Raw genomic sequence first — 26,662 nt, forward strand, 5'->3', positions numbered from 1 at the left:
TCAGAGTTAAGATCAAAAGATGTTTAAAGATGGTGATAAGGACAATTCTCACCGAAGTTATGGATTCTTATGAATCACCAAGTAGATGAGCTATTCCAAATATGTTTTAAAAATGGATTGATAGGCAGTTACTATATTTTCCTACTATGTTATGATCATCTTTATGAGTTTCCATTGGGATATTGACTAAGCACTTAGAGGGCTTCTAGGTGGAGTTCGGTCTGATAACATAGTTAGTTACCCAAGAGAATCCTAGTACCAACCTAAAGTCTCAAACTACGTTGCCCACGTAGGTTGTATTCATGGCCTAGCTAGTGGATCAACATAGCCTAGTTGAATAGTTACTTTTGGAGTATGTCCTGGCAAGGTAGCCTCTCCTATTTCGATGTAGGAGTCATCGACTGTAATATCCCCTAAAAACGTTGTATACGATGTTTCAATTTTTGCCTAAACATGATACAGCCTCTGTATTTTGGTCATAACTTTTCATAGAAATATCCAAATTGAGTGATTCAAATTTCTGAGTAACCACAAGATCATTACCTACAACTTTTATGAAGACCATATTTTAAGATTCGGAGGTTAAGTAGGTCAAATAAATTAATCTTTGTAAGGTAGGATGCTGTTACGGAAATGAGTGTTTATAGAAGAAAATTCATATCTCACTGTAGGTTTATCCAAATTGGTTGATTCTTGAACTATATGAAACTAGACTTCCATATCTACAATTCTTATGAAGACACCAAATCCTAATAAGGAATTTATCTTATTCAAACGCAGCTCCCAAAAAGAGTATTCTGTCAAAGATAACTCATTTCACCTACCATAGAAAGATCTAGATACATTTGACATCACTCATGACATAAATTGTCCTCCATTTAACATCATCCATGACATCAATATATTCCACTAAATTTTCAGATTTTTATTTATAATTATTTTATTTATTGTTAGGTCATCTTTCCCACCTATAAATACCCACCTTATTTCCTCATTTTATTCATCAAGCTTTCTCAAGCAAATCTTCTCTCAATACACATTCTCAAATATAGTTTTAGTTCTTAGTAGTGAAGAAATACTATTCCGGTGATTCATATATTCCAGGTAGTACACAAAACGTTCCGGCAAGGAGAGAAGCTAGGACTCAAGAGTGTTCATTAAGTCTTCCGGTACCAACTAAAGCTTCGGTTTCCAGGTATGTAAGGTTTCAATGAGAGTATTCCTTCCACTCTCATGTCTAAATTATTTTGATTATATGATAAATTATGTTTATTTTCTTTAAGCTTTACTCTAAGTTATGTGGGTGTTTATCCATGGGTTCTTCCACCCATGTAGTCCAAAAACTCTTTCAATTAAATATCTTGATTTCAAGTAATATTTTCTTATGGTAATTCTTATTTTTACTTAATAGTATGAATCATGGTTAAACTAATAATTATTGGTCTATTTTGATGCAACATAATTATATATGTATGAATTTATGGTTTACAAGTAATTCCTCTATTTATCTATTTAAAGGTTCTTGAAATTCATGGTGGGTTGTTTAAAAGCATGATTTTTAATTAATGGATTTCAAAGTATTTATGTATATTTATTTACATACATATTTGCAAGTTGAATTGATTTGAACCCACCTAGTTTTACTATGTTTTTAATAAAGTTTGACTTGAAAGCTTTGACTCCAAATAAATATTTATGAAAGCAATATCTATGATCAAAAAGGGAGTCTTATGAAATGAAAGAATGATGAAATGATATGAATGATGGATTCTTTATGCAATAAGGACAATTCTTGCATATTTGAATTATCAAATGTTTTAATGAGCTATTCTACCGAATATGATGTTTGAATTCTCAAGTTATATGCTATGAATATTTTGAAGTATTAAACTATTCCGTGGGATTGACTTAGCACCGAATGAGGCATTGAGGTGGGATTCGGTAAGGGAATCCTAGTAGCAACCCCTTGTCTCATTAACTATGTGCCAACATAGGAGCCCTTGTAGGCTTAGGCTAATGGATCCATAAATAGCCCTTAAAGTTAAAGTTAAAGAAATGAATGAAGTTGACGGAGTTCTACCTGGCAAGTAGTCTCCCCGGCCAACGTAGGGGGTTATGTTGGATTCCATGTAATAGCTCGCATGGTCTTAAATGTCGGTTATGGTTAGCTTCCCACAAAATGAATGTTTTAAAGGATATCCATATGATTTATTATGCATGTATTACATTATGTTCCATATTACATAAATGTTATAATATTTTCTCAATGTTCATGCATCCTTACATACTTAGTACATTCAAAGTACTAACGCATACTCTTTTGCCTACATGATATCACCATGTAGGGATCGGTGCTCCTCCTCGTTCTCCTCCACGTGGCTAGTTGATATTCCATTGAAGACTACTTTTGGTGAGTTCCCATGTTCCGGGAACAATACTCCTTTGTCTTTCTAGCTTATGATATGTTAAGATATTTTATTATGGCATTTCTTCTATTATAATTGAGGGTGAGCTAGGAACTTGTCTTAGCCCCATTAAATCTAATAGTTAGAGGTATTGTTGGACATATGTAAGTTGAAGATTTATTATTATGATTTCCGTTTATCTATTTATCATCATTACCTATGAAAGGCTAAAAGAATGCTAAGAGGCTTGTTTGAGGTACTTTCGGGTTCCTCATTCGCCATGTCACGTCTAGGCCCTAGGCTTGGGTCGTGACATCGACCTATCTCGATATAGGAATCATCGAATTCCATGTAATAACTTCTATGATCTTAGTTGTCGGTTAAAGGTCCTATCCCACACAAGTTCAAGTTAAAGCTATGAGATGTCAAGTTATGAGTTGGAAGTTGAAGTTCTTATGATATGCATTGACCATAAGTTTCTTATGTTTTAAATTGCTTTTAAGCTACATTCAAGTTCATTATGACTGGTCATGCATCTTATGGCATATTGATTACGTTCTTTTATTTGTTCATGCAGACCTCACATACTTAATACATTCAAATGTACTAACACATATTTTGCCTACATTGTCTCACAATGTAGGGACGGACGACAATCGCGATTATCCTACTTGTGGCTAGAGATTTCTTTAGATTTCAAAGAAGTTGGTAAGTCCTCATTCTACCGAGGACAAAACTTTTATTCATGATTACTATTGTCTTCACTTTCTTCTATTGTTAGGGTGAGCTAGGAGCTTGTCCTAAGCCCCTGTCAAATATTAGACTAGAGGCATGTTTAGAAGATATATTGGTGTAGCCTGGATTGGACGTGTATAGATTTGATTTCTCTTAGTCCCATTCCCCACTTAATGATTACTTCCGCTCATTTTTATATTGTTCTTTACCTTATGTATGCGATGTATGCTAAGATGGCTTATGGTTGAGGTCCTTTGCATCCCGATCATCGTGTTACAATTAGGCCCTAGGTCGCGTCGTGATATATATGCTCTATAACTCTGCCTCTTAGCCCAAGGACATCCAAACGACAAGTTAAGTCCCATGGGCATGACTTAGACCAAGAATTTCACAAGCTACGCCCCATGGTCAAGACTTAATACTACTACATTGTGTCTTGATTTATCATATGCTCTATAACTCTTGCCTCTTAGCCCATGGACTTTCAAACAACAAGTTATGCCCAATGGACAAGACTTAGACCAAGAACTTCACAAGTTACACTCCATGGGTAAGATTTGACACTACAATATTGTCTCTTGATTTATCATTTTCTCTATATCTCTTGGCTCTTAGCCCAAGGACTTTCAAATAACAAGTTAAGCCCCATATGCAAGACTTGACACTACCACATTATATGTTGATTTATTAGATACTCTATAACTCTTACTTTAGAGACATGACTTAACCCAAGAATTTTAAAGAACAAGTTGCACCTCATGGGCAATATTTTATACTATTTTTATTAAGTCTAACTTATGGGAAATACAATAACTTTTTTCTTAAAGGTTGAACATACCTCAAGGGTTAAAAAAATAGCATATGCCTCATAGGCAATAGTTTATACTATTTCACTATGTCTATCTTATGAGATGCTTTATAACTCTTTACCTTAGAGACAACACTTAGACCAAGAGCTTCAAAATAATAAGTTACTATCTATAGACAAAATTTAATACTATCACATTGTGTCTTGATTTATGAAATGATCTATAACTTTTGCCTTAGAGGCAAGACTTAGCTAAATGACTTTCAAATAACAAATTGTCCCTCATAGACAATAATTTCCATCATTTTCACTAAGTCAAATTTATGAGGAAAACAATAACTTTTGTCTTAAAATCAATGAAAACAACAAAAAAATAGAAGTATAGAGAAAAAAGAAAAGAAAATGAAAAAGAAAAAGAAAAAAAATAAAAAAGTTAAAAGAAAAAACAATAAATAAAAGAAAAGTAAAGAAAGAGAAAAAAGGAGAAGTTAAGAAAAGGAAAAAAAACAAAAACCAAAAAAAAATGAAAAAGAAAAATGAAAAAAATGTGAAAAGAAAAAATAATAATTTAAAAAAATAAAGAAAGAGCTAAATGAAAAGAAAAAAGAAGAAAAAGTTGAGAGACAATTGAGCATGAAGAGGTTTAAAAAATATTTAAAGTGTAGAAGACAAAAATGTATTTTAATTCAACTTAAAATGAAAGTAAGGACATTTTTTAAAGCTTTTTTTGTGGAGGGCAAAAAATCAAAACCATTATATTTAGGGATAATTATTGTTATACCTCAAAAAAAACCATTTACTATTGAATATCCCGTTACTTTTATACCTATTGTTTTTAACTATCTTGCACATTTCATACCATGAGAGTATAAATATACTCTGATGGTATCAAATAGTTTCGCTGAAACACTGTCTTTTCCTTCTTGATACCATCAGAGTATATTTTACTATAATGGTATCAAGAAGAAACTGCTTAATACCATCAAAATATAATATATTCTCATGGCATCAAAGAGAAACAAGGGAAGGGGCACTGACGTAAATACATGTTTGATACCATGAGAGTAATATATATACTCTGATGGTATCAAGAAGGACGAGACAGTGCTTCAGCGAAATTGTTTGATATGGTATCAAAGAGGAACAGTGATGCTGATGTCAACATGACGTCATGTGCGAAATTAAAAGAAAGAAAGTAGGGTAAGAGGGTAAATAGTTTGGGCCATAAGTCTATTAAGGATAAATAATTTAGGTTGAATCCAATTTGAGTAAATAATTTCATAATTGGTCTATTTTGTGTATTTTTTCCTTATATTTAGGGATATTCTATGTAATTTCGTGTAGTTTTTCCATACGTTTTGAGGTCGTGTGCAAAAGTTAGAGATTGAGGCCATTTGTTGGCAAAAATTAAAAGGAAAAATTATCAAATTATACACCTTATATTCCTATATTTTCAATTATTCCCTATCATTTGTAAAAAATTCAAAAATCCCTCTTCTGATACATAGGAATGATGTTGATACATCGCAATTTGATACATAAGTCATTTTCATGATACATCGCTAGTTGATACAAACCAAACATTGTAATATCAATAAACTTATGAATTATCTTATAACACTAATATATTCGTAAGTTTTATTGATATTACAATATTTGGTTTGTATCAACTATCGATGTATAATGAAAATGACTTATATATCAAATCGCGATGCATTAACGTCATTCGTATGTATCAGAAATCTGAAAAAAGAGAAAATTTGAATAATTACCAAAAAAATCAACATAAATTGTAATTGAGCTTTTTCATTATGGAATTTAAATAAAATATTCAAATTAAAAATCGGCATATAGTTCATTGGAGATTTTTGCATGAGGTCCAGAAGTTTTCATGTCGGCCCACTAGGCCCGAAAGTCTTCAATGAAAGAGCAGTTCTTTAACGAATCAGATCTCAGTCTTGGCCTACTTGAGATGCCAGCTTAGCAGCAGGACGTGTTGACATATTTTTATCATCATATATACTCGTCGGAGCCGGCGACGGAGGAATTTCACCGGCAATATCCGATATTCAACTCCCGGAATAACCAAATTCCTTGCTCTCTCCACCATTCAGTCCCAGAGATGCAGTTCATTAAATTGTAAAACCGGAATTTTTTCTATCAGTTTTGGTGTCGGTGGCCGTGTGATAGCGGCAAAGGGACTCGAATTGAGCTGATATATGGCTTACAGGAGGAAGCAGCAGATGCCTAAAGTTTCTACCTTTACGAGTGATTTTGGAAGTCCGCCTGATGACAGTTCTTCTTCTTCATCTGCTTCTTCTCTCGCTGCTAAGGCAATAAGAGCATCATCCGCATACAAAGACTCTTCTCTTTCCTTCGCATATGGTCAGTCAGCTCTTTCATCTCCTCGCGACTCCAATTCGTTACGATTTTCTGCTCCGGTTTCAACAGCATCATTCGCATACATAGACTCTTCTCTCTCCCCTTCCTATGGTCAATCATCTCCTGGTCAGTCAAATCCGTTAAGATCTTCTGCTCCGGTTTCAGCAGCTAAGGTTAGCTCTTGCTTACCATTAGGGTCTACGCATAAATACATTAGAGTTTTTGTTTGGCATTTTACTCGCTCGTTTCACATGCTTTCCACAACTGCTGCAATTAGTTATGCTTCCTTTTAGACTTTCAGTATCTTGAAGAATTTTAGGCGGCTATATGTTGATTTTGATTTGAGAGTAGAACTACTTGTTAGGATGAACTTTAACATATTGTTAAGGGTTGATTGGGTCTGTTGTTCTTCTGTTTTTTGCGGGCCAAAGAACTCACCTTTTCTGAAGTTGAGTTGTACTTTCACATTGATGTTACAAGCTGTAGCGATATGTCCTTTCATATGCAGGTATATAATTGTCACATTTACATAATCTTATGTTTTGAAGGTCTAAGACTGGTTTTGTTGGAAAGTAGAGAAAGGAGGACTTTTACAATTTCCTTTGTAAAATGTAAAATTTGATCATCCGGTTGTCATTCAATTTTTCTTTAGCTGTGTATAAAAGTACATTAACTAAGTGATTGTTACAGAGTGCGGTTTACTTCTTTTTTCGTATCCTTGGATCATATGGAAAAGGATTAGGATCGGCTTCCAAGCTTTGGGGATGAAAGATGTGGAGGGATGGAGAATAGGGAAGGGTCTTGCCACCAACAGAGGGGATGGGGGGAATCATAAGATCAATGATGCATATTTGCATCTGCAGTTTCAAGTTGTATCTATTTTTCTAATAACAGTGGTGTTCGTACCAGCTTGTCATGGGATACCCGATATCTCTCATCAGTGTAGGTACTGGGTAACTCTGTCTACTAAGGCTTGGAAAAATAGGAAGAAATTACATACTCCCTCCATCCCATTTTATGTGGTGCCTTTTGACTCCATCCCATTTTTGGACGGGCTAAAAAGGAAAGGTGTCACATAAAATGGGACGGAGGGAGTAACATTTTTTGTCTCACTGGCATTTGAATTTGAGAACTCATGGTTCTCAATCTACTTCATTGACCGCTAGACCACACCCTTAGAAGCTTCAAGTAATATCCTTAGATGATAGGGAAGAAGGATAAGGATCGGCTTCCAAGTTTAGGGAAAGAAAGAAGTGAAGATGGATGGGAAATGGGAATCTTTCCACCTGTTGGGGGTAAAGGAATGGGCAGAAGGACGATTTGTAGAAGTTACTGGCCTTGTTATCAATTGTTTGACTTTGGCATTGTCTCTTTTACACTTGATAAATGGAGTTCTCCTTGCTGTAAGAATACACTTTTTTTAATGCAGGATTCATCCAACTATGAGTATACATCAATGAAAAACTTGAGTGAATCAAAACAAGGTATTTGGGGAGTACTGGCTAGGAAAGCGAAATCTATTATTGATGATAATAATACAGACCAACCACATGTAAGCGAAGTAAGACCAAGGATGCAACATATGCCTGATACTGCAACCAGTGGTCAGGTAAGAAATTTATGTTGAAATTGAAAATTTTATGGTTGCATGTTTGCTAAAACTTGTCTCCGGCTATGTGGTGATGGTCTATGAGTTGGGCTTTAGGGTTACAGATTCTGAATTTTGCACCTTTATTTTATGTCTTGCAGCAATATGACAGAAAACAGTTGCCTGAAAGCCTTAGAAAAGCTGAGGGCCATAAACTACAGAAGGGATTAGATGCTCTTGCATCTTCCCTTAATTATATTGGTGGGACCATCGGAAATGCTTTTGAGGTATGCTTTTATATTCCTTCAAAAATTTTCCATCAAGAATAAAGCTACCAGTTTCCAAAAGAAAATTCCATCAAGAAATAGCATTTTTAACTTTTTGAATGTACTAATTGTGTGGATGTGGAAAATAATTAAAAACTTTGATAACTCCGATACGCCTCAATCCAAATTAATACGGTGGTTTGTGTGGATTGTTCCAATACTATGCTCATATGGATAGAGGTTAAATTTCACACTTATCCTTGTATGTACATACAAGTCTCTAGTCACATAACTACTCTCGGCAAATGTTGGACCTATGATAAGTGTAACAATGATAACTTAATCCTAATTTATCTAGTTGGTATCACCTACATGAATCCCTTGCTTCAATTGTGTTTGGTTTTAGTCTTTATAAATAATTTTTGATACTTGAGGTGATGGTCTATCTGAAACGGCCTCTCTAACTTCACAAGGTAGGGGTCAGGGTGCATAAACACCACCCTCCCCATATCTCACTTGTGGGATTACACTGGGTATGTTGTTGTTGCTTGTATAAATAATAAAAAAATGTGTTTGGGTTTTAGCTATGTTCGTATTGATCTTATAGATTTTAGGTATCATAAAATAACTTCTACTTTCAAAAAGCTGAGAAGTTAAGTAGCTCCGATTTGTTCGAAAGAAGTCATATAGTTGAACACATTAGGTTGCAATACAAGGCATTAGTTCTTTTATTTGTAAATTTGATAAGCCAACTTAAAAGCCTGGAATTTTTTCTTATGTGACTGTGGAAAACTTCATAGTTAGTTGTCTTAGATTCATGAGTACTAAGACATATATCTACTGTTGATAAAGGACAAGTGGATGGGTTTTTTGAGGGAGCTGGGTTGTGATTTTAAAATTATTGCAGTTGGGGGTGCACGTAATGGTATCGTGCAACTTAGGGTGATCTTAAAGCCTACACCCAATAGGTTTTGACAGGAGATGGTAATTTCTTGTGAACACATTAAAGGGTCTTTTTTTTGAGGCTGGTAACTTAGTTTATTAATATCCATAGGTATACTACAACCAAACGTGTAGTTCCCCTTTAAAGAAGTATTACATCTTACAAAAGCTTTGAGCTTAATCAATCTGATGCCTATAGACAATCTAGTACATCAAAGATGTCTTCTTTTCTAGCTAAAATATCTTGCTTACACCAAAAATAGAAAAGAGCTAAGCAATTCATTCTAATCTTCTGAAGGTTATTCTGCACATTCTCAAAGCTCCTATTGTTCCTCTCTTTCCAAATTGTCCACCAAATGCATGCTGGAACAATCTTCCATCTCTCCTCCTATGAAGCATTGCCTTCCCTATTCCAGCTACTTAGAACTCCTTTGATGCTACCTGGTTTCACCCACCTAATTCCTTTCAGGCGAATAAACATTCTCCATGCTGCTCAGTCCACTTACAATGCAAAAAAAGATGGTTAATTATCTCTGCTTGCTCTCCACATAGAGTACATCTAGAGGCAAATTGATATCCTCTTTTCTTCAGATTTTCATGGGTTTCTTTTGATAGTAACCACAAAAAGCAGTTTACTTTGTAGGGCATCTTTGGTTTTCAGATCATCCTCCATCAGTGTAAGCCCTGAAGCGAGGCTCAAAACGTGTTGAGCGCTTCGCCTCGCTTTATGTGCGCTTCAGTGTCATCATTAAGGTTCTAAGGCAAACTTTTCCTTGCCAATGAGCCTCTTCTTAAGAAGTGACACTAAACAATTGATATTTCACTTTATCATAATTTGTTTTCAATTTCTTTGGTCATATATTTGTCATTCAAGTTTATAATTATTAGTCTTGGACTAAACATATATATTTGTATTTTTTTTCTCCCTTTGCGCCTTTTTTCATTAAAGCCCACACTTTATTTACGCTTTGAGCTTAAAGCCGCAACGGACTTTAGAGCTTTTTTGCGCTTTTTGCCTTTGTTAACACTGTCCTCCATGGCCAGTCTGTCTCTTGGTCTACACTCTTGTTGAGTACCTTATATGCTGAATTTATTGAGAATTTGCCATGAATGTCACTCTGTCAAACCAGTGAGTCCCTCCCCTCAGTATGATTGCTAAAATTATCTTCTGAGTTCTGGAATGCAATTACCTTTTCTATTTCCCAGTCATGCAGGTGTCTCATTAGGAACAAATTCCAGTCTTGACCAGTCCACATTGTGGCCACTGTTGCATGTTGTTGTTGACATAACATGTATAGTTCCGGATGCAACTGTTTCATAGGTGTCGCTCCATTCCATTTGTCCTCACAGAAGGGGGTCTTTTGACCATCTCCCTCTTTGATTATGGATCTGGAATATAGCATAGGCCACAGGTTTTGGATTGCTCTCCATTCAGTGCAGTTGTAAGGAGTGTTAACCACTTTTGTCATTCACTTGTCCTCCATGCCATACTTTGCTGTGATGACCTCCTTCCAAAGCATATGATCTTCATTGGCAAATTTCCACAGCCACTTCAACATGAGGCTTTGGTTTTGCTCCCTTAAGTTCCTGGTGCCTAGGCCACCTGTATTCTTGTTCACTATCAATTCCTCCCATTTAACTAGGTGGAACTTCTTTTTGTTTTCACTGCCTTGCCATAGGAAATTTCTCCTAAGGGCATCAATGCTCTTAGATATAATGGCAGGCATTGGAAATACTGACATCATAGAGGATGGTAGTGCATCAAGGATACTATTGATTAAAGTTAGTCTGCCTCCCAAGGAGAGGTATTGACTTTTCCAGTTGGTGAGTTTCTTTTCACATTTCTCCAGGACCCTATACCAAATACCTTTGGACTTGCTTTTAGCTCCTAGGGGCATGCCTAGGTAAGTTGTTGGCAGTTCCCCAATCTTGCCTCCTAACTTACCGGCCAAGCTTTCTACCCCTGTCACTGTGTTGATAGGATAGATAAAGCTCTTTCCCCAATTGATATGGAGTCTAGAGACTGCCTCAAAGATAACAAAAATAATCCTCAAAATTAGGATTTGATTTGTTTTTGCTTCACAAAACACCAATGTATCATCTGCATATTGGAGATGAGTTACCTCCAGATTGTTTAAATCTCCTGCTTGGAATCCTTTGATCCACCCTTTCCTTTTTGCTGTGTTGATCAAGTTACTCAACCCTTCCATGGCTATAATGAACAAAAAGGGAGATAGTGGGCCCCTCTGTCTCAATCCTCTTTGAGAAGCAAAAAATCCAGTAGGTGCTCTGTTGAGTAGGATGGAGAATCTCACAGTGCCAATACAATGTTTGATCCAGTTGATCCATTTAGCCCCAAAACCCATTCTTTCCAACATCTGGATGAGGAAATTCCAATTCAGGTAGTCAAAAGCTTTCTGGATGTCCAGCTTGCCAGGCAATCCATGGCTTGTTGCTTCTTTGTCTAGCTTCAATACATTCATTTGCAATTAAAATAGCATCCATGATCTGCCTTCCTTTGATGAAGGCCATCTGTTGCCTGTCTACTATGCCTTGGATTACTTTTTTGAGTCTCTCTGCTAGGAGCTTAGCTATTATGTTGTAGACCCCTCCAATGAGGCTTATGGGTCTGAAATCTTTTAGTTCCTTGGCACTCACCTTCTTTGGAATCAAAGCAACAAAAGTTGCATTCAGGCTCTCTTTTCAAAGAAGCATGGAAATTCTGAATTGCAGCTACAAGATCTACTTTAATAATGTCCCAACACTGCTTGAAAAATTCCATGGAGAAGCCATCTGGACCTGGGGCCTTGTCCCCTACACATGCCTTGATGCTTTCCAGTATCTCATGTGGTTCAAAAGGGGCTTCCAACATGGAACTTTCTCCTGCACTGATCCTAGGGAAATTCTCCGTCTCTAGATGAGGCCTCCACTCTTCTGTTTCAGCATATAAATTCTCATAGAAGGTCACTATTTCCTTCTTGATTTCGACTTGTTGCCCTGGACCTCTGTCTCCATGCTATCTCTTCCTTTCTGGCAATATCTTCAAATTCATTTGTAAGTGTCATTCTGGACACAATTTCCTCCTCTTGCAAAGTCCGTGTTCTTGGATTTCTTCTAGTCCTGTCAATTGTGTCGGTACCAACTGCTTTTGAATTCCCAAATTACCTTGAACTGATTTACTCCAGTCCTTGAGTTTGGTCTTCAGAGCCTTCAACTTGGCCGCTAGAACAACATCAGGATTGCCAACACTAAAGAATGAGTCCCACCAGATCTTGACCTTCTCTTTAAACCCCTCCTTTTGAAGCCACCCATTCTCAATTTTGAAATAAGAATTGGAAGCCCCCAATATCTACACTGCAGCATAGTTGGAGAGTAGTCTGATATTACCCTCTGCATGATTGACTGTTTTATGCCTCTGAAGTAACTGTCTAGATCTTCTGAAATAAGGAATCTATCCAACCTAGCTGCAATATCTTGTCGCTTCCCTTTTTTCCATGTGTATTTTCCCCCTTCAACTCTAGGTCCATTAGATCCATGTCTTCTATGAACTCCGAGAAGTCTGTCATGGCTTTGTTAATTCTAAGATAGCTCTTCTTCTCTGATGGGTGCCTAGTGGTGTTGAAGTCACCGCATAGGACCCAAGGGCCTGTGAAAAGTCCTCTAACCTCTCCTAACTCTTCCCAGGGTTCTTCCCTTTCTACTCTTTCATTTGGAGCGTAGACCCCTGTTAAGTGCCAATCAAGGTTCTGGTTCTCAGTGAGTCTACAAGAAATAGAGTATTTCCCTACACTACTTTCTTCTCCATCCCAGAACCTTCTGTCCCACAGGGTAACTCCCCCCTAGTCCCACTGGCTTCTAATTGGATATAATGTACCCATAATTTACACACATAACCTTCTGTGGTTTGTGTGTCACTGTTTTGTTGCTTGTTATTATGTACCTTTCTGAATAATTCCTTAGTTTTCTCCTCACCAGCCTTTAAAGTTCACCCCGAATTCTGAGCTCAGCTTGATTATGTTCTCTTGAATCCATTCAGCAATGTCCTCTTCATGTTCAGTTCCTTCTGTTGGGAATTTCATTATGATAGGGATAGCCTCGTCCCCGATGCGATTCACTACCTCAAGCTGGTCATGTAATTGTATGGCTGATGTTTCTTCATCACCTTCTTGTTGCGACTTTTCTATTGGATTGTCAAGCTTAACATCTGGGATCTTCTTCTCCCCCTCAATTAGCTCCATTGCGGCTCTTGCAGATTTCTGATGGGAAATAATATATGCATTTATTTCAGTCTCCATAGTTATGTCTTCCTTTTGGGCTGTTTTAATTATTTCCTGAAGGCCGAAATTGTTTGGGTCTTCAGATTGGCCCAAACTTTGTTTTAATTGACCTGCTATGGCCCACATAGGTCCTTTCCCCTTCATGTGCCCTCCACGTGTTTCCTTTTTGAATTGTCCTTATTTCCTGCTGACCCCACGTGGCTAGTCTCCCCAAAAGCTGAATCTTTCATCAAAATAGGTCTCTGCCCTATATTGACCACTGGTCTAAAATCGACAACTTCTTCTGATTTCTCTCTCTTCTCTAAAAGTGACCGGTGCTTCCACCCATACCGGGATAGTGAAGACGAACCCTTCAGCAGTTACTTCTAACTACGGCGGGAATCAAATTTCCATCCCCTTTCACCTTGATTCTGGCCCAGTGTAAGTGGTTTTTCAGAGATGCCTCCTCCTTTGTCTCGATGTATCCCCCGCACTGATTGGCGATCTTTTTAAAGATGCTCTGCGACCACAGACACAGTGGAAGTCATAAGATTCTGACCCACACCCAATCTCTGGTGATGTTTTCCGGCCAGCAGCCCATTGTAGGGTTCTACCATTCGAGTGACAAATTCGTTTTTTACAACTCCAGGTTCCATTCATGACGTGTTTTGCTATTTTTTTTTAATGGGAGCTCAAATAAGAATAGACCGTCATTCATTGTGAAGACATTAATACCTTCTATTGTCTTCCAGGAGTTACAGGCCCATTTCCTGACCTCATTCAGAGTTGGGGTCTCCTGTGTCGCCGTATGAAATCTACCCACAAGGCATCTATTCGGAAGATCCTTCTCTGAAGTGGATCTGTCTCCTGTGATTCTGATACTCTTCTTGTTTGCCTATAGATATGCCTTCCTCGAGGCCTCCGTTGTCCATCTGCTGCTGTTGCAAGCTTCTTTGAAAGATAGTGTTTGTTGGCTTGTAGGTGCTTCCTGCGGCTGATGTATGGTCTCTGGCACATAGATAAATTTTGTAATTTTGTGGGCTATGTATCCCCACTCTCCTTTGTAATAATGATGGATTTGCTCTGCCCCTGTATGACTATGAAACTAATGTATCGCCCGTTTTCATTGAACTTGAGGGTACAAAATAACTCTTGAGAAGTGGTCCTTTGTTTTCCATCTTCCGACTTCTTTCCCCTGTGTTTTTGATGCTTAAATAGATACTGCCACTAACCATTTTAGAGTTTTATGAGTTACTCTTACTCTCCTCATTAAATTCCTGCTACGTTCGGTCCATTCGTACCATGCATCTACTCCTGACTGGCATTTAGTGATCTCATATGACTTGAATCCAGCATTGTAGTAAATGCTGTTTTCCCCTGATGCATTAACTCCAGTCATCGTACTGGAGTTCGGCCCCCAATAAAGGAAAAAGTCTAAAAACGGTCTATGAAAAGATTTCCTCGATATTGGTGCCTGAGAGCATTAGTGATTTCTTGCTTGGCATAGGATTTGAATGTCTCGAGGAAAAGAAGTGGAATACAAGCTTGAGTGTTACTGAATTGCAGATGAATAAATTGTGAGCTGCAAATGGCTAAAGCCATAATTCTTTTCTCCAACTTCTCTTGACGCAAACAACTATTCTGACACTTAAAAGGAACTAATAATATATACTCAAATTCATATTAAGTGAGACAAACTTTAGTTGTGCTGAACCTAAATTTCCGTGCTTAGAAAGAAGTCATTGGATGTATCCTGATGAATTTGCTGGATTTTTGCATATGTACGAAATGTTGCCTGGAGGCATATTCAATGCTTTGAGCATCTTCACTTGTCATGTTGCAAAGCAAAAGCTGCTAACTGTGTGGTTCTTATCGTCAATATGCTGTAATGCTAATACTGCATTGTAATATGGAAAAAGTGCACTTATGATATATTCATCAAAACAGGACTTTTAACCCATTTTTTTTTCTTGATAACGGTAACATTTTGTGTGTCAAACATCAGCTCAAAGCTGGTATCCAAAAATTGACAGCATATCCTACACCCACAGGAGTGTGCCTATCAAACAAAAAGATAAAGAAAAAGGCAAAACTATCACTAGATCCTCCTTCATATTATAAGGATACTAGTATGTCTATAATAACCACAGGATCATTTATATTCTCTTAGCTACACCAATAGCAAAAAGTGATAATGCAGTTCATTTAAATCATTTGCACATGGCTGCTCTTGTTTTCAAAACTTCTTAAATTCCTCTCTTTCAATATGATTCACTGAATAACAGCTAGGACAATTCTCCATCTGCTCTGGTCTGTGCTGCCATTACCCTCCAAATTCCAACTTTCTAGAGCTTGTCCTGTTCTTTCAGGAACAGTCCAGCTCTGAAGTTGGTAAATAAATTCCACAACTGACCTACCACTTTACAATGTAAGAACAGATGACTAAATGTATCTGCAAACTTCTCACAAAAGCAATATATTGGGCACAACCTTATTCCCCTCTTCATAAGTTTCTCGTGTAAGGACAGCCTCTTTCACCACCAACCAGGTAAAAACTGTCACTTTATAAGGTATTTTAATCTTCCATATAAGCTGCCAGGGTAAAATATTAACTTGGGATCCCATCTGATTCATATCTCTATACGCAGAGCTAACAATGAATTGACCTTTGCTTTGGCACTTCCATTTGAGGGTGTCTTCTCCTCCTTGAAGCCTGAAAACTGATCAAGTGTGCCATAAAATTCAGCCATTCTCCCCAACTCCCAATCATGCATCAGTCTTCTGTAAGTGAGGTTCCACCCATGCTCTGACCATACTTCATGGAGATTAGACATTTTTTGTTGGTGAGGTGATGTAATCTGGGAACATGAGTTTGAGGCTACCATTCCCTAACCAGCTGTCTTCCCAGAACCTGTTCTTCTTACCATTGTTCACATTGAGGTCTGTGTTTGCATCGAAACTATGCCATAAGTTTCTGATTGATCTCCATAAGCTGATTCCTATGTGGATGTTACTTCCTTGGTCTTCCAAGGCCATTCCTTTTTGTATTTGGCTTGAATCACTTCCCCCCACAGGGACTGTTCTTCTAAGGCTAATCTCCACAACCACTTCATGAGAAGGCTTCTATTCTGCTTTCTAAGATTTCTAATGGACAATCCTCCCTGTTGCTTGGAAAGTAGTAGTGTCTTCCATTTTGACTAGGTGGAAACCTTTATATTCCTTCTCTCCATGCCACAAAAAATTTCTTCTTATAGTTTCAATTCTTTTTTCCACCTTTGCAGGGAGAGGGAATACTGACATTAAGTAGGTTGGTAATGCATCTAAGACTGAGTTGATCAATATCAGTCTACCACCTCTTGATAAATATTGAGACTTCCATCTAGACAGTCTTTTCTCACATCACACTACAACTCCATTCCATGTCTCTTTAGATCTGCTTTTAGATCCGAGAGGCATGCCCGAGTAAGTTGAGGGTAACTGTCCTATTATCTCCCCCTTAAATGTCCACCAAAGGGCACATCATTGATTGGGAAGATGTGGCTCTTTCTCCAATTAATGTGCAACCCTGATATTGACTCAAACAATATTGGGATTATGCTGCCCCCAGGGCCTAGCTCGAGTGGCAAAGGGTGGAGGATTTGTGGCTTAGGTCACAGGTTCAAGCCCCACACCATGCAAAGTGAAGCCTGGTATTTAAGTGGAGAAGGGTAGAGGGGCGGACCCATTATCCACCGAGTTTTGAAGGCTATGGTTGGTCCAAAGGGCGGGCCACAAACGGATTTCTCGGTTATCAAAACAAAAATATTAGGATTATGCTCAAAAGTTTTAATTGGTTGTCTTCTGCATCACAGAAAATCAAAGTAACCTTTGCAATATTGGGAAATATCTTTTACTGCAATAGTCGAGGTGCGGGTAAGCTGGCCCGAAACTACGGTTATAAAAAAACACTTAATACTTTTAAATTTTTCTTTACTAAGATGGACTGCTAAGGGGGTGTTTGAATTCACTCTTTTAAGCGACTAATAAGTTAAAAGCTAAAAGCCATAAGTTGGGAACACCCAACTTTTGGCTTTTTTAATTTGTACTTTTCACCCTGAAAACCCAAAAGCGACAAAAAATAAGCCAATCCAAACACTCACTAAGGCCTCATTTGCTTGCACTTAAGGGAGTTATGAATTTGAATCATTCAGACTATAGCCCATTAAGTGTGTTTGTTTTTCTTTAAATATTTTTACCACTTTGTGGGTCTTAAGAGGTTTGATTCGGTCTGATCTAAGATGAAGTCTTAAGACCATTCAATGCTCTTTGGTTATTAAAACTATGTTAAATGCTTAAACAACAAGTAACACTTTCTTTCACAAGCAATCTCATAATGCTTGAATATACATATTGTTTAATATGTAGTTTAGATACATTAAATTATTATCAACTATATTTTATATTTAATTAGTTTAGTGGTCTTTTTATGGTATATTGATATTTTCTCAAATATATTGTTGATGTAACATTTAATTACTACTCTTTTTATTTTGATTTGTTTGTCTGATTTTGATTTGATACAGAGTTTAAGAAAGTAAAAAAGATTTTTGATCTTGTGGTCTTAAATAAAGTTAGGTAGAATGTATCAAAATTTTCTTTAATTTTGCGGTGTAAAACATGCCACATGGAAAGTTAGAATTAAATAATTGTCAGAAAAAAAAGTCATTCGTTTTGAAACATTCTACAAAAAAAAGTAAGACAAACAAATTGAAACGGAGGGAATATATTATTTAAATTATATCTTGTGGGACTATATTTGTTATGTTGTTGTAGTGGTTAAATTTTATACTTAATAATTTTTTAATTCTACATTTTCAAATGTTAAGAAGACAAGCATTATTAATCATTCAATATTTAGAACCACCACTGACAACCATCACTGCTGCCAACCATTACTATCAGTTGCTACCACATGACCTATCACCTCCATCATTTACTTGTATCCACTGTCACCACCGTCGGCATTACCTTCACCTTCATCACCACCATTATTAGCCACTACATGATACGCCCAAACTTACACTTCAATTAAGAAGTATAAAACGGTCTTCGTCAAATATAGAACTCAACTAGGTTGGAGTTGAACCCACAGGGAATGCAGAGGAAATAAGGCTACTAGCACTTAAATTCAGTTGTAGTCACTGTTTCTCGAAAGTAAAAAGACAAAGTAATTTGGGGTTTCAGTTGTTTGATTGGTAACAATTATCAATGTACGCGGTAAAAGAGTCGAATAGATTTAAGCTTTTAAACAATATGAGAAGGTTGCTAGGATTGTGTTCTCCATGACATGTAACTAGTAGTCTTCTCGTATTAGTGATATCGTATCAACGCATCACATGCAAAATCTAGCAAGTTATGTACATCTAAACACCTTCCGGTCCTATTAGATGAATTTCATTTTTATCTTCCTGTCTCCGAATGTGTATCTAACCCTTGCTTTTGACCTCAGAAAACTATCTCCTCCCGTGCTCAAGTTCTTAGATGAAGGTTTTGAACCTCAAATCTCTATTGTATTTTCTTTTCCTAATCACTACCCTCTCTCGAGCAAGTGATAAATACATGCGAGTTTTAATGCGTGCACTTGTTAAGAGGAAAATAGGATGAAGAAAACTACAATGCATGCTAAACAATAAATGGAAATCACCTATACATTGCCTACTTTGTTATTCCGTCACGGTTCCCACAACCCTAATTATGGGGTTTAGATACTTATATTTCTAAGTAATGAATCAAGGATCAATGTAGAATTCATAAGACAACACTTACGTTTATGCAAAAGTAAACCTTGAATCATAAGAACGTAGAATGAATCAAGAAACCAAAATATTGTATTAACATTTTGATCCTCAAAAAGTTGTTTGAAATATGCTTCTCGCATTAGGACGTTCTTTGCTTGTAATGTAGGCTCGGGCTCAGGTAGGATACATTTAAGATTAAAGTGACTATTTTTCCCCTCCATGACGCTACTTTGGCTTAGCTGCTTGTGTTATCCCTTTTTTTCTTCCTTTATTTATGCTTGAGTGTGGTTTTCACTTTTTTTCTTTCTTTTTCTAAGTGTTTTTATCATTGCATCTGAATTTTCCGTTGCTTTACACTTGTTCTTTCATTTTCCTAACGGCCACAACCCAATTCTTTTCTTTTTCCTCTCATCACATAGTTCTTTTCATACCCTAACTTTTTCGGTTTTCTCTATAGAGTAGCAACTCTCAACTTAGGCTTTTAGCCTGAGTTGAGGCACACATTGTCTTAGGAGGGATCAAGGCCAAGATAAAGGTCTACAGTCAGGTAGGGAATGTGAATTGTGTTATTTCGAAGAAAAGGTCATTTTTAGGCTCAAACATTTGGTTTAAAGGGTACAATTTCATTTGATTTGTCATTTTTAGGCTAAGTAACTTATTTTCAATACTGACCTATGATCCTGTCCTAATCAAGCTATTCAATCATTTTAATGAGACTAACCAGGTAAGTTCTAGCTTACAGATGCATTGTTTGAACTGGGTAATTTAGCTCTCACACACATGGCACATATCTTACACTATTCAGCACCAATCAACACAATCATGTTCTAGCCAACATTTGATTGACAAGTCAATACGTACAATGTCCTATAAAGATCCTAACAAGTCAATCTTCACAGTTTAGGTGCCTTCACATAACATTTTTCAACTTTTCAATGGGTTCATTTTTTATTCAATTCAAAGCATCAGACTTCATAGGCTACTACATACTTCTATACTCTTGTATTTTCAACAACCACCTAAACATGCCAGTTCTACTAGATACTACGCTTGAGAGAAAAGAAAGATGACAACAAAAATTCCCAAGTGGCCAAGATGCCCTACCCCCCTCAAAAAGTTGTGCATTGCCCCCAATGCACGTGAAAACTGTAAAAAGTAAGTACAAGGGAGGTGATCATATCCGCGACGCCCTAAGCGTCAGTCGACGGGTTTGAAATGGCACCAGCACGATGGAGGTCACTTGACTACTCAGACTTCATCAAGTTTCCACATGGGTTGCCTTCCATGAAGTGTCTGATTTAACGTCGCGTCACGACATCATTATGTTGTACTTATTTTTCCATCCTTGGGTTTGAATGGTGTCGCTGGGCAGTGTACCATTCTTTCTCTGATTCAAAGTGACCGATATTTGTCCCATTTGATGCTCCAACTGTTTGATGGAAGTAGAGTATGAATCCATCAACTGACTCATTTTGGACATGTCACCTTTTAACTCTTTGACACCAGCTTCTGTAGATTCCGCCTTTTGTAGTACCTTAGCCATGCTCTCTTCCATTCTTGAGCTACATGTTCCAGTTCCAACTCGATCTTTGTTTCCAGGAGGCACATGGAGGCACATAGATACTGCTTCAATCATTTTTGTAGTTCTCCTTATTCTACCAATTTCCTTGATCGCGGTTTTTTGCCTGTCATAGTATCCATCCCTCTGATAATTCCTACCTTTGTTTCTTGAATTGTAATTTCAGAACACCCCTTGGTTACTCAAGTACTTTGCTTGCTCATCGAGGTGGAACTCTAGCTCATCATATCTGTTTGCACCCCCAATTGCGTTCACCTTCTCAACACCTCCGGATAGTAAGCGCTTGGTCAGTAAATCCATCTGGGTTTTGATGTGAGCCATGTCCTGGTCTCGCTCCTCTTCTCTCCTTCTCTACTTGGCCGACATCTCGAATGTATAGACCATGCCCCCTATCTCAGTATCTCTTGTGTGCCAAGCCCTGTTAGTCTTTGAAACTTGGTCCAGGATAGCCAATGCTTCCGCGAAAGTCTTAGACATGAAAGATCCACCATAAGCTTGATCAACAACTGGTTTGGTCACAAAGTTGCAAGATCTGTAGAATAGTTCCATCAAGTGCTCGTCTTTGAGATTATGATTCGAGCACTATTTCAACTTCTGACTGAATCTCAACCACGAGTCATGTAGTGCTTCATGAGGCAGCTGCTTGTGTGCATTGATATCATCTTTGATTTGCAGCTTCTTTGAAGGTGGGAAGAATCGCTCCAGAAATGCTTCCTTCAGCTGGTGATAGAATCATGAGGGAGCTCATTTAGCCACTTGGTTGCCTTCCCAGACAGAGACAATGGAAAGTCGCAGACGAATCGATGTTTGGCTAACTCCATGGATGTCAGAAGATTTGCATGTAGCAATGAAGTTCATCAAGTGTTGGTGTGCATCATCTTGGCTCTAATTTGCGCCTCCGCAAGTTCTCTCAACCTTTGCGCTTCAAGCTTTTGTTCATTCATTTTTCGAATTGACCTTTGTAGCTCAGGATCGCAAGGGATCAGTGGTTCACCCTTACTTAGGGTATTGGGCATGCACAAACCTGTACCAAAAACAAGAAACAAAAATAAAAGTAGGAAATAAGACTACAAACCGAACTAACTACTAATAGAGTATTTCAAAGTTGTATTCCCAGGCAACGGTGCCAAAATTTGATGCTCCCAACCTTACACTTCAATTAAGAAGTATAAAGCGGTCATTGTCAAGTATAGAACCCAACTAGTTTGGAGTCGAACCCATAGGAAATGCGGAGGAAATAAGTCTACTAACACTTAAATTAAGTTGTAGTCACTATTTCCCGAATGTAAAAAGACAGTAAATTGGGGTTTCGGTTGTTTGATTAGTAACAATTATCAATGTACGCAGTAATAGAGTCAAATAGATATACGATTTTAAACAATATGAGATGGTATCTAGGACTGTGTTCCCCATGACATGTAACTCACTAGTCGTCTCATATTAATGATATCATATCAATGCGTCCCATGCAAAATCTAGCAAGTTATGTACATCTAAACACCTTCTGGTCCTATTAGATGAATTTCATTCTTTACCTTTCAGTCTCCAAATGTGTATCTAGCCTACCCTTTCTTTTGATCTCAGAAAACTATCCCCTCCCGGGTTCAAGTTCTTAGACGAAGGTTTTGAACCTCAAATCTCTGTTGTAGTTTTCTTTTTCTATCACTATTCCTCTCCCGAGCAAGTAATGAATACAGACGAGTTTTAATTTGCGCACTTGTTAAAAGGAAAACAAAATTAAAAAAAAATCTACAATGCATGCTAAACAATGAACGAAAATCACCTATACGTTTGCCTACTTCGTTATTCTGTCATGGTTTCCACAACCCTAGTTATGGGGTTTAGCTACTCATATTCGCAAGTAATGAATCAAGAATCAATGTAGAATTCATAAGACAACACTTACGTTTATGCAAAAGTAAACCTTGAATCACAAGAACGAAGAACGAATCAAGAAACCAAAATATTGTATTAATGTTTTGATCCTCAAAACGTTGTTCGAAATATGCTTCTCACATTTGTTAAAGCTCTAAAATCAGTAAAATTACGTAATTGTGTAACTACCTCAAAATAAAACGTAAACGGGTTATTTATAGACTACAAAACCAAATTCTAAACCAACTAAGAAAACTAAGTCGACACATGTTCACGATGGCTCTTCACGGACCTTACTGCAGTTCACGCCTCGTGGTCCTTGCTCGGTGGTGTTTAACTTGGCTCCACACTATGTGGTCCTTTGCTTCTTCACAAGCAAGCTCCACGATTCGTGGTCGTCTTCACGCCCCGTGGTGAGGTCCCTTGAATTTTTCACACAATGCACAACATCTCTTTCACGATTCACCACCACGATCCGCGGTGGATTCCACGGCCTGTCAAGGGTCTCGTGGAGTTTCACTTAGCAACAATTCCTTGACTTATTCTCAATAGCACATCAGCACAACAACCAGCTTCCACAGGCCGTATAAGGCTTCACGACCTGTAGTGGCTCTCGTGGACACCCATCTGTAGTGATTTCTCAGCAAACTCAGCAACATACCCAAAAACTTGCGCGTGACTTAATTTTCCTACAAAATGAACAAAACGCACATCATATTTACAAACAAATATGACACATCACTACCCCACTACAGTCAATGCCTACTACCAGCCACCTTTACCAGCACAACTAGCACTGCCACCAATTACCACCAACACATCATCAACTTTCTTCTGCCACCACCAACATCGTCAACTACTAACATCAATCAGCTTCAACATCACAACCACCACAATCATTTTCAATCGTCATCATCACACCGGTCACTATAACACCAACCACCTTCACCATCACAACTATCATTACCACTAGTACTAGCTATTACCACCAACCATTACTACCACTATCGTTACAAACCATATCCACAATCACTAGCAAATATAACTTTTTTAAATCAAATAATAATTTTATTTTATTAAATTTGTATTTTTCTAATATTTAATTACTGTTTATTTGAATTGTATATTTATTATGTTTACAAAACAATAAATTATGCACATTCAGATGTTGAAAAGCAAACAGTCTTAATCATTCAATGTTCATATCTAGAGATACCATCTTAATCATTTAGATGTGCATTCAGATTCAGACGTCTTAAGTGCACCCCAAAGCAGTGTGCTCAAATATTTTAATTTAACTGTTATCCAGTAACACATTGCTATACTGTTATTGCTTTTATTCCATCAGAAATTTTGTATTATTTTGATTGTTTAGAAAAATGAAATAACAGCCACAGATAGAACATTTTCCTATCCTATGTTTTTAAAACAGAGGGGTGGCCTTTTTTTCTTTGTGTTAATGTTGATATTATGATTATTATTATTTAAGTGCACTTAAGTAGATATATTGTGTATTTTCACCTTATAACCATCAATATTGGTTTCAGCACACACTTCCTGCCTCCTTTTGCTTAATATCTGTTTGGGCAATGCTCATTATCATATTAAGATAGAATATCTGAATTTTCTATCACAGGAGGGTCTTGCAGTTGTGGAGAATCGTACTGCAGATATCATTCAGGAAACCAAAAAGCTACAAATAAGGATAAAAGATAGCAGCTCTGTTCCACAGAATAATGCTTCAATGAGTGATGCTCGTCAGCAACCTCTGTTGCGGCCCCACATGCAACCCCAGACACAAACTGATTTGGAAACTCAACTCAAGGCATCTCGCGACGTAAGGTGGCAACTGTGTAACACTAGTTTAGCAATAACTTAACATGCTTTGTGGTTTTCATGTCGATTCTAATTTTATTTATTATTATCCATTACATTGCTACTGTGAACCAAATAATCCCTAACAGATTCAATATATGTCCTTGGAAGTCTCTTGGTGGGTTTGATGTGCCTATGTTCTTATCTGCACAAGTGCGTGAATTGTCATACCTGGTGATGGGTACCTGCTTTGACTCTTTATTGCTTCCTTTTGTTTACTGAGGATCCAGGAGACACTTTCAATCTTTCTTTGGTTAACAAGGGAATCCACAGTAGCTGCCTTTTGGGTGTGCATAGGGTAAATCCCGTTCCTATGCAATAGCCCGCAAACCACACAAGAGAGGTAAACTGCACTAAGCAAGCTTTGTGAGGTGAGCTTGATCCAGAAAGCCGTCACAGGCTAGGGGTTTCGAACTTGAGACCTCCATTATGGAAGTCCCAATACAAACCATCTGAGCCACCCTGAAGGGTCTCCTTTCAATCTTTTCTCTCGTTCTTGTGGATTAAGGGGTTCTTTCATAATTCAGATTTTGTACTTCGTTTGTCAACATTAGAATCCAAAATATATTGTTCACCATCATTTTGGAAATATTACAATGGGTAATATGCTTGTATCTCATTGTATTTATCTACCACAAGACATTGTCGATCAAGGACTTCTACTGAATCTTTTGATTTGGATCTATATTGCTCGGACTTCAAAAATGTTGCCAGGTGCATGTCGGATCCTTTAAAGCCAGTACATTTTTGAAGGATCTTCCATTATTGGAGAGTCCGAGCAACATATATTTTGATGACTTTAATCTATCTCACTGTTATGGCCTTGAGATCAGTGAAGATCCTAGAGAGGGAAGCTGCTGACAGCTTTCCTGAATGTTTGCTGGTTTTATGTCTTGGATTTTACATGTATTTTTGTGAGATGCATGATATGTCTGTTTTGAGTTTACAGGTTGCAATGGCAATGGCTGCAAAAGCAAAGCTTCTTCTTCGGGAGCTGAAGACTCTGAAAGCTGACCTAGCTTTTGCTAAAGAACGTTGTGCGCAGCTAGAAGAAGAAAACAGAATTCTTCGAGAGAGCCGTGAAAAGGGCGGCAATCCTGAAGATGATGATTTGGTATTCCTACTCCCTTGCTTAACTCAAAGGGTTAGAGTTAGCAAAATCTCAAAATAATAACAGGAAGTATGAAAAAATCCAGTTCATAATCTTTCTTCAATTCATTTAGAGGATAAGACAGTTGAGTTTTGCACTTTATGTTTCTCCATCTGCATTCTTCACCAACAAAGGTTTCAATATATTCATCTGTGTCCAGTGGCACTGGGATATCCTGGACCTACTTTTATGGTGTTTATTGGGGGATGTGGCTTCTTGCTTTGTCGCCATAACTCAATGCATGCAGTGATAAGGCATTTATGCCTTCTTTTTCTTGCACTTGTTTCAAATTTCTGTTATTTTTGAAAAGTGTGTTCATGGAAATAATTGTTGTGATATGCACCTATCAGATAAGGCTCCAGCTCGAGACACTTTTGGCAGAAAAGGCTAGGTTGGGTCAAGAGAACTCAGTCCTAACACGGGAGAACCGTTTCTTGAGGGAGATTGTTGAATACCACCAGCTCACTATGCAGGATGTTGTCTATCTCGATGAAAATAGTGAAGAGGTGACTGAAGTGTACCCCATAAAGGTACAAAATTGATATGCTATTATCTCAGCAACTTGTCTTATCTTTTTTCAAGCTAACTAGCTCCTGTGACCCCAGGTTGTAAGTCCACAAGTGACCAAGGATAACTCATCTCATCCTGCGTCATCCTTAGAGACGAAGGATGTTTTGTGTGATGTCACCTCTCAGAGCTCTTTCATCCAAATTCCTGCTGAAGATGATTTAGGAAGACACTGATTTCAAGTTGTTGGATGTATTGCCTCGATCTTCTCCAACCAAAAGTGTGAATGGATGTTCAGTGTGATTTCTTTTGGTTGAACCTGGTCATCCCGAAACTTAATATGTATTGAACGAACTTGTTATCATTTTTTGGTTTATTTTCTTGGTAGGAAAGGCAAATGCACTGGAGTTGGAGAGCATGAATTGTGGCTTGTTTAGTTATGCTATAAGCTTGCTGGAGGTCCTTTTACGAATGTATACTAACATGAAGAATTAATATAATGCTTTAATTCAAAGTC

At 37.5% G+C, this 26,662-nt stretch overlaps 1 protein-coding gene across 1 annotated transcript; it reads left to right on the plus strand.

The window, feature by feature from the left end:
- Positions 1-5,870: 5,870 nt before the first annotated feature.
- Positions 5,871-26,662, plus strand: LOC129882553 (uncharacterized). The gene is made up of 7 exons (XM_055956911.1): positions 5,871-6,503; positions 7,760-7,939; positions 8,080-8,205; positions 24,250-24,450; positions 25,438-25,602; positions 25,989-26,168; positions 26,244-26,662. Exons 1-7 carry the CDS (start codon positions 6,168-6,170, stop codon positions 26,379-26,381), a joined length of 1,326 nt encoding a protein of 441 aa, XP_055812886.1. The 5' UTR covers positions 5,871-6,167; the 3' UTR covers positions 26,382-26,662.

Source organism: Solanum dulcamara, chromosome 3 (assembly GCF_947179165.1).
Source record: "Solanum dulcamara chromosome 3, daSolDulc1.2, whole genome shotgun sequence".
Classification (NCBI taxonomy): Eukaryota; Viridiplantae; Streptophyta; class Magnoliopsida; order Solanales; family Solanaceae; genus Solanum; species Solanum dulcamara.

What these genes read in the sequence shown, in the direction of transcription:
- LOC129882553 (XM_055956911.1), top strand. Translation starts at nt 6,168, where the DNA reads ATGGCTTACAGGAGGAAGCAGCAGATGCCTAAAGTTTCTACCTTTACG. An exon ending in CCATCGGAAATGCTTTTGAG is followed by an intron (nt 8,206 to 24,249) that starts GTATGCTTTTAT and finishes TTTCTATCACAG; the next exon opens with GAGGGTCTTGCAGTTGTGGA. An exon ending in ATCCTGAAGATGATGATTTG is followed by an intron (nt 25,603 to 25,988) that starts GTATTCCTACTC and finishes TGCACCTATCAG; the next exon opens with ATAAGGCTCCAGCTCGAGAC.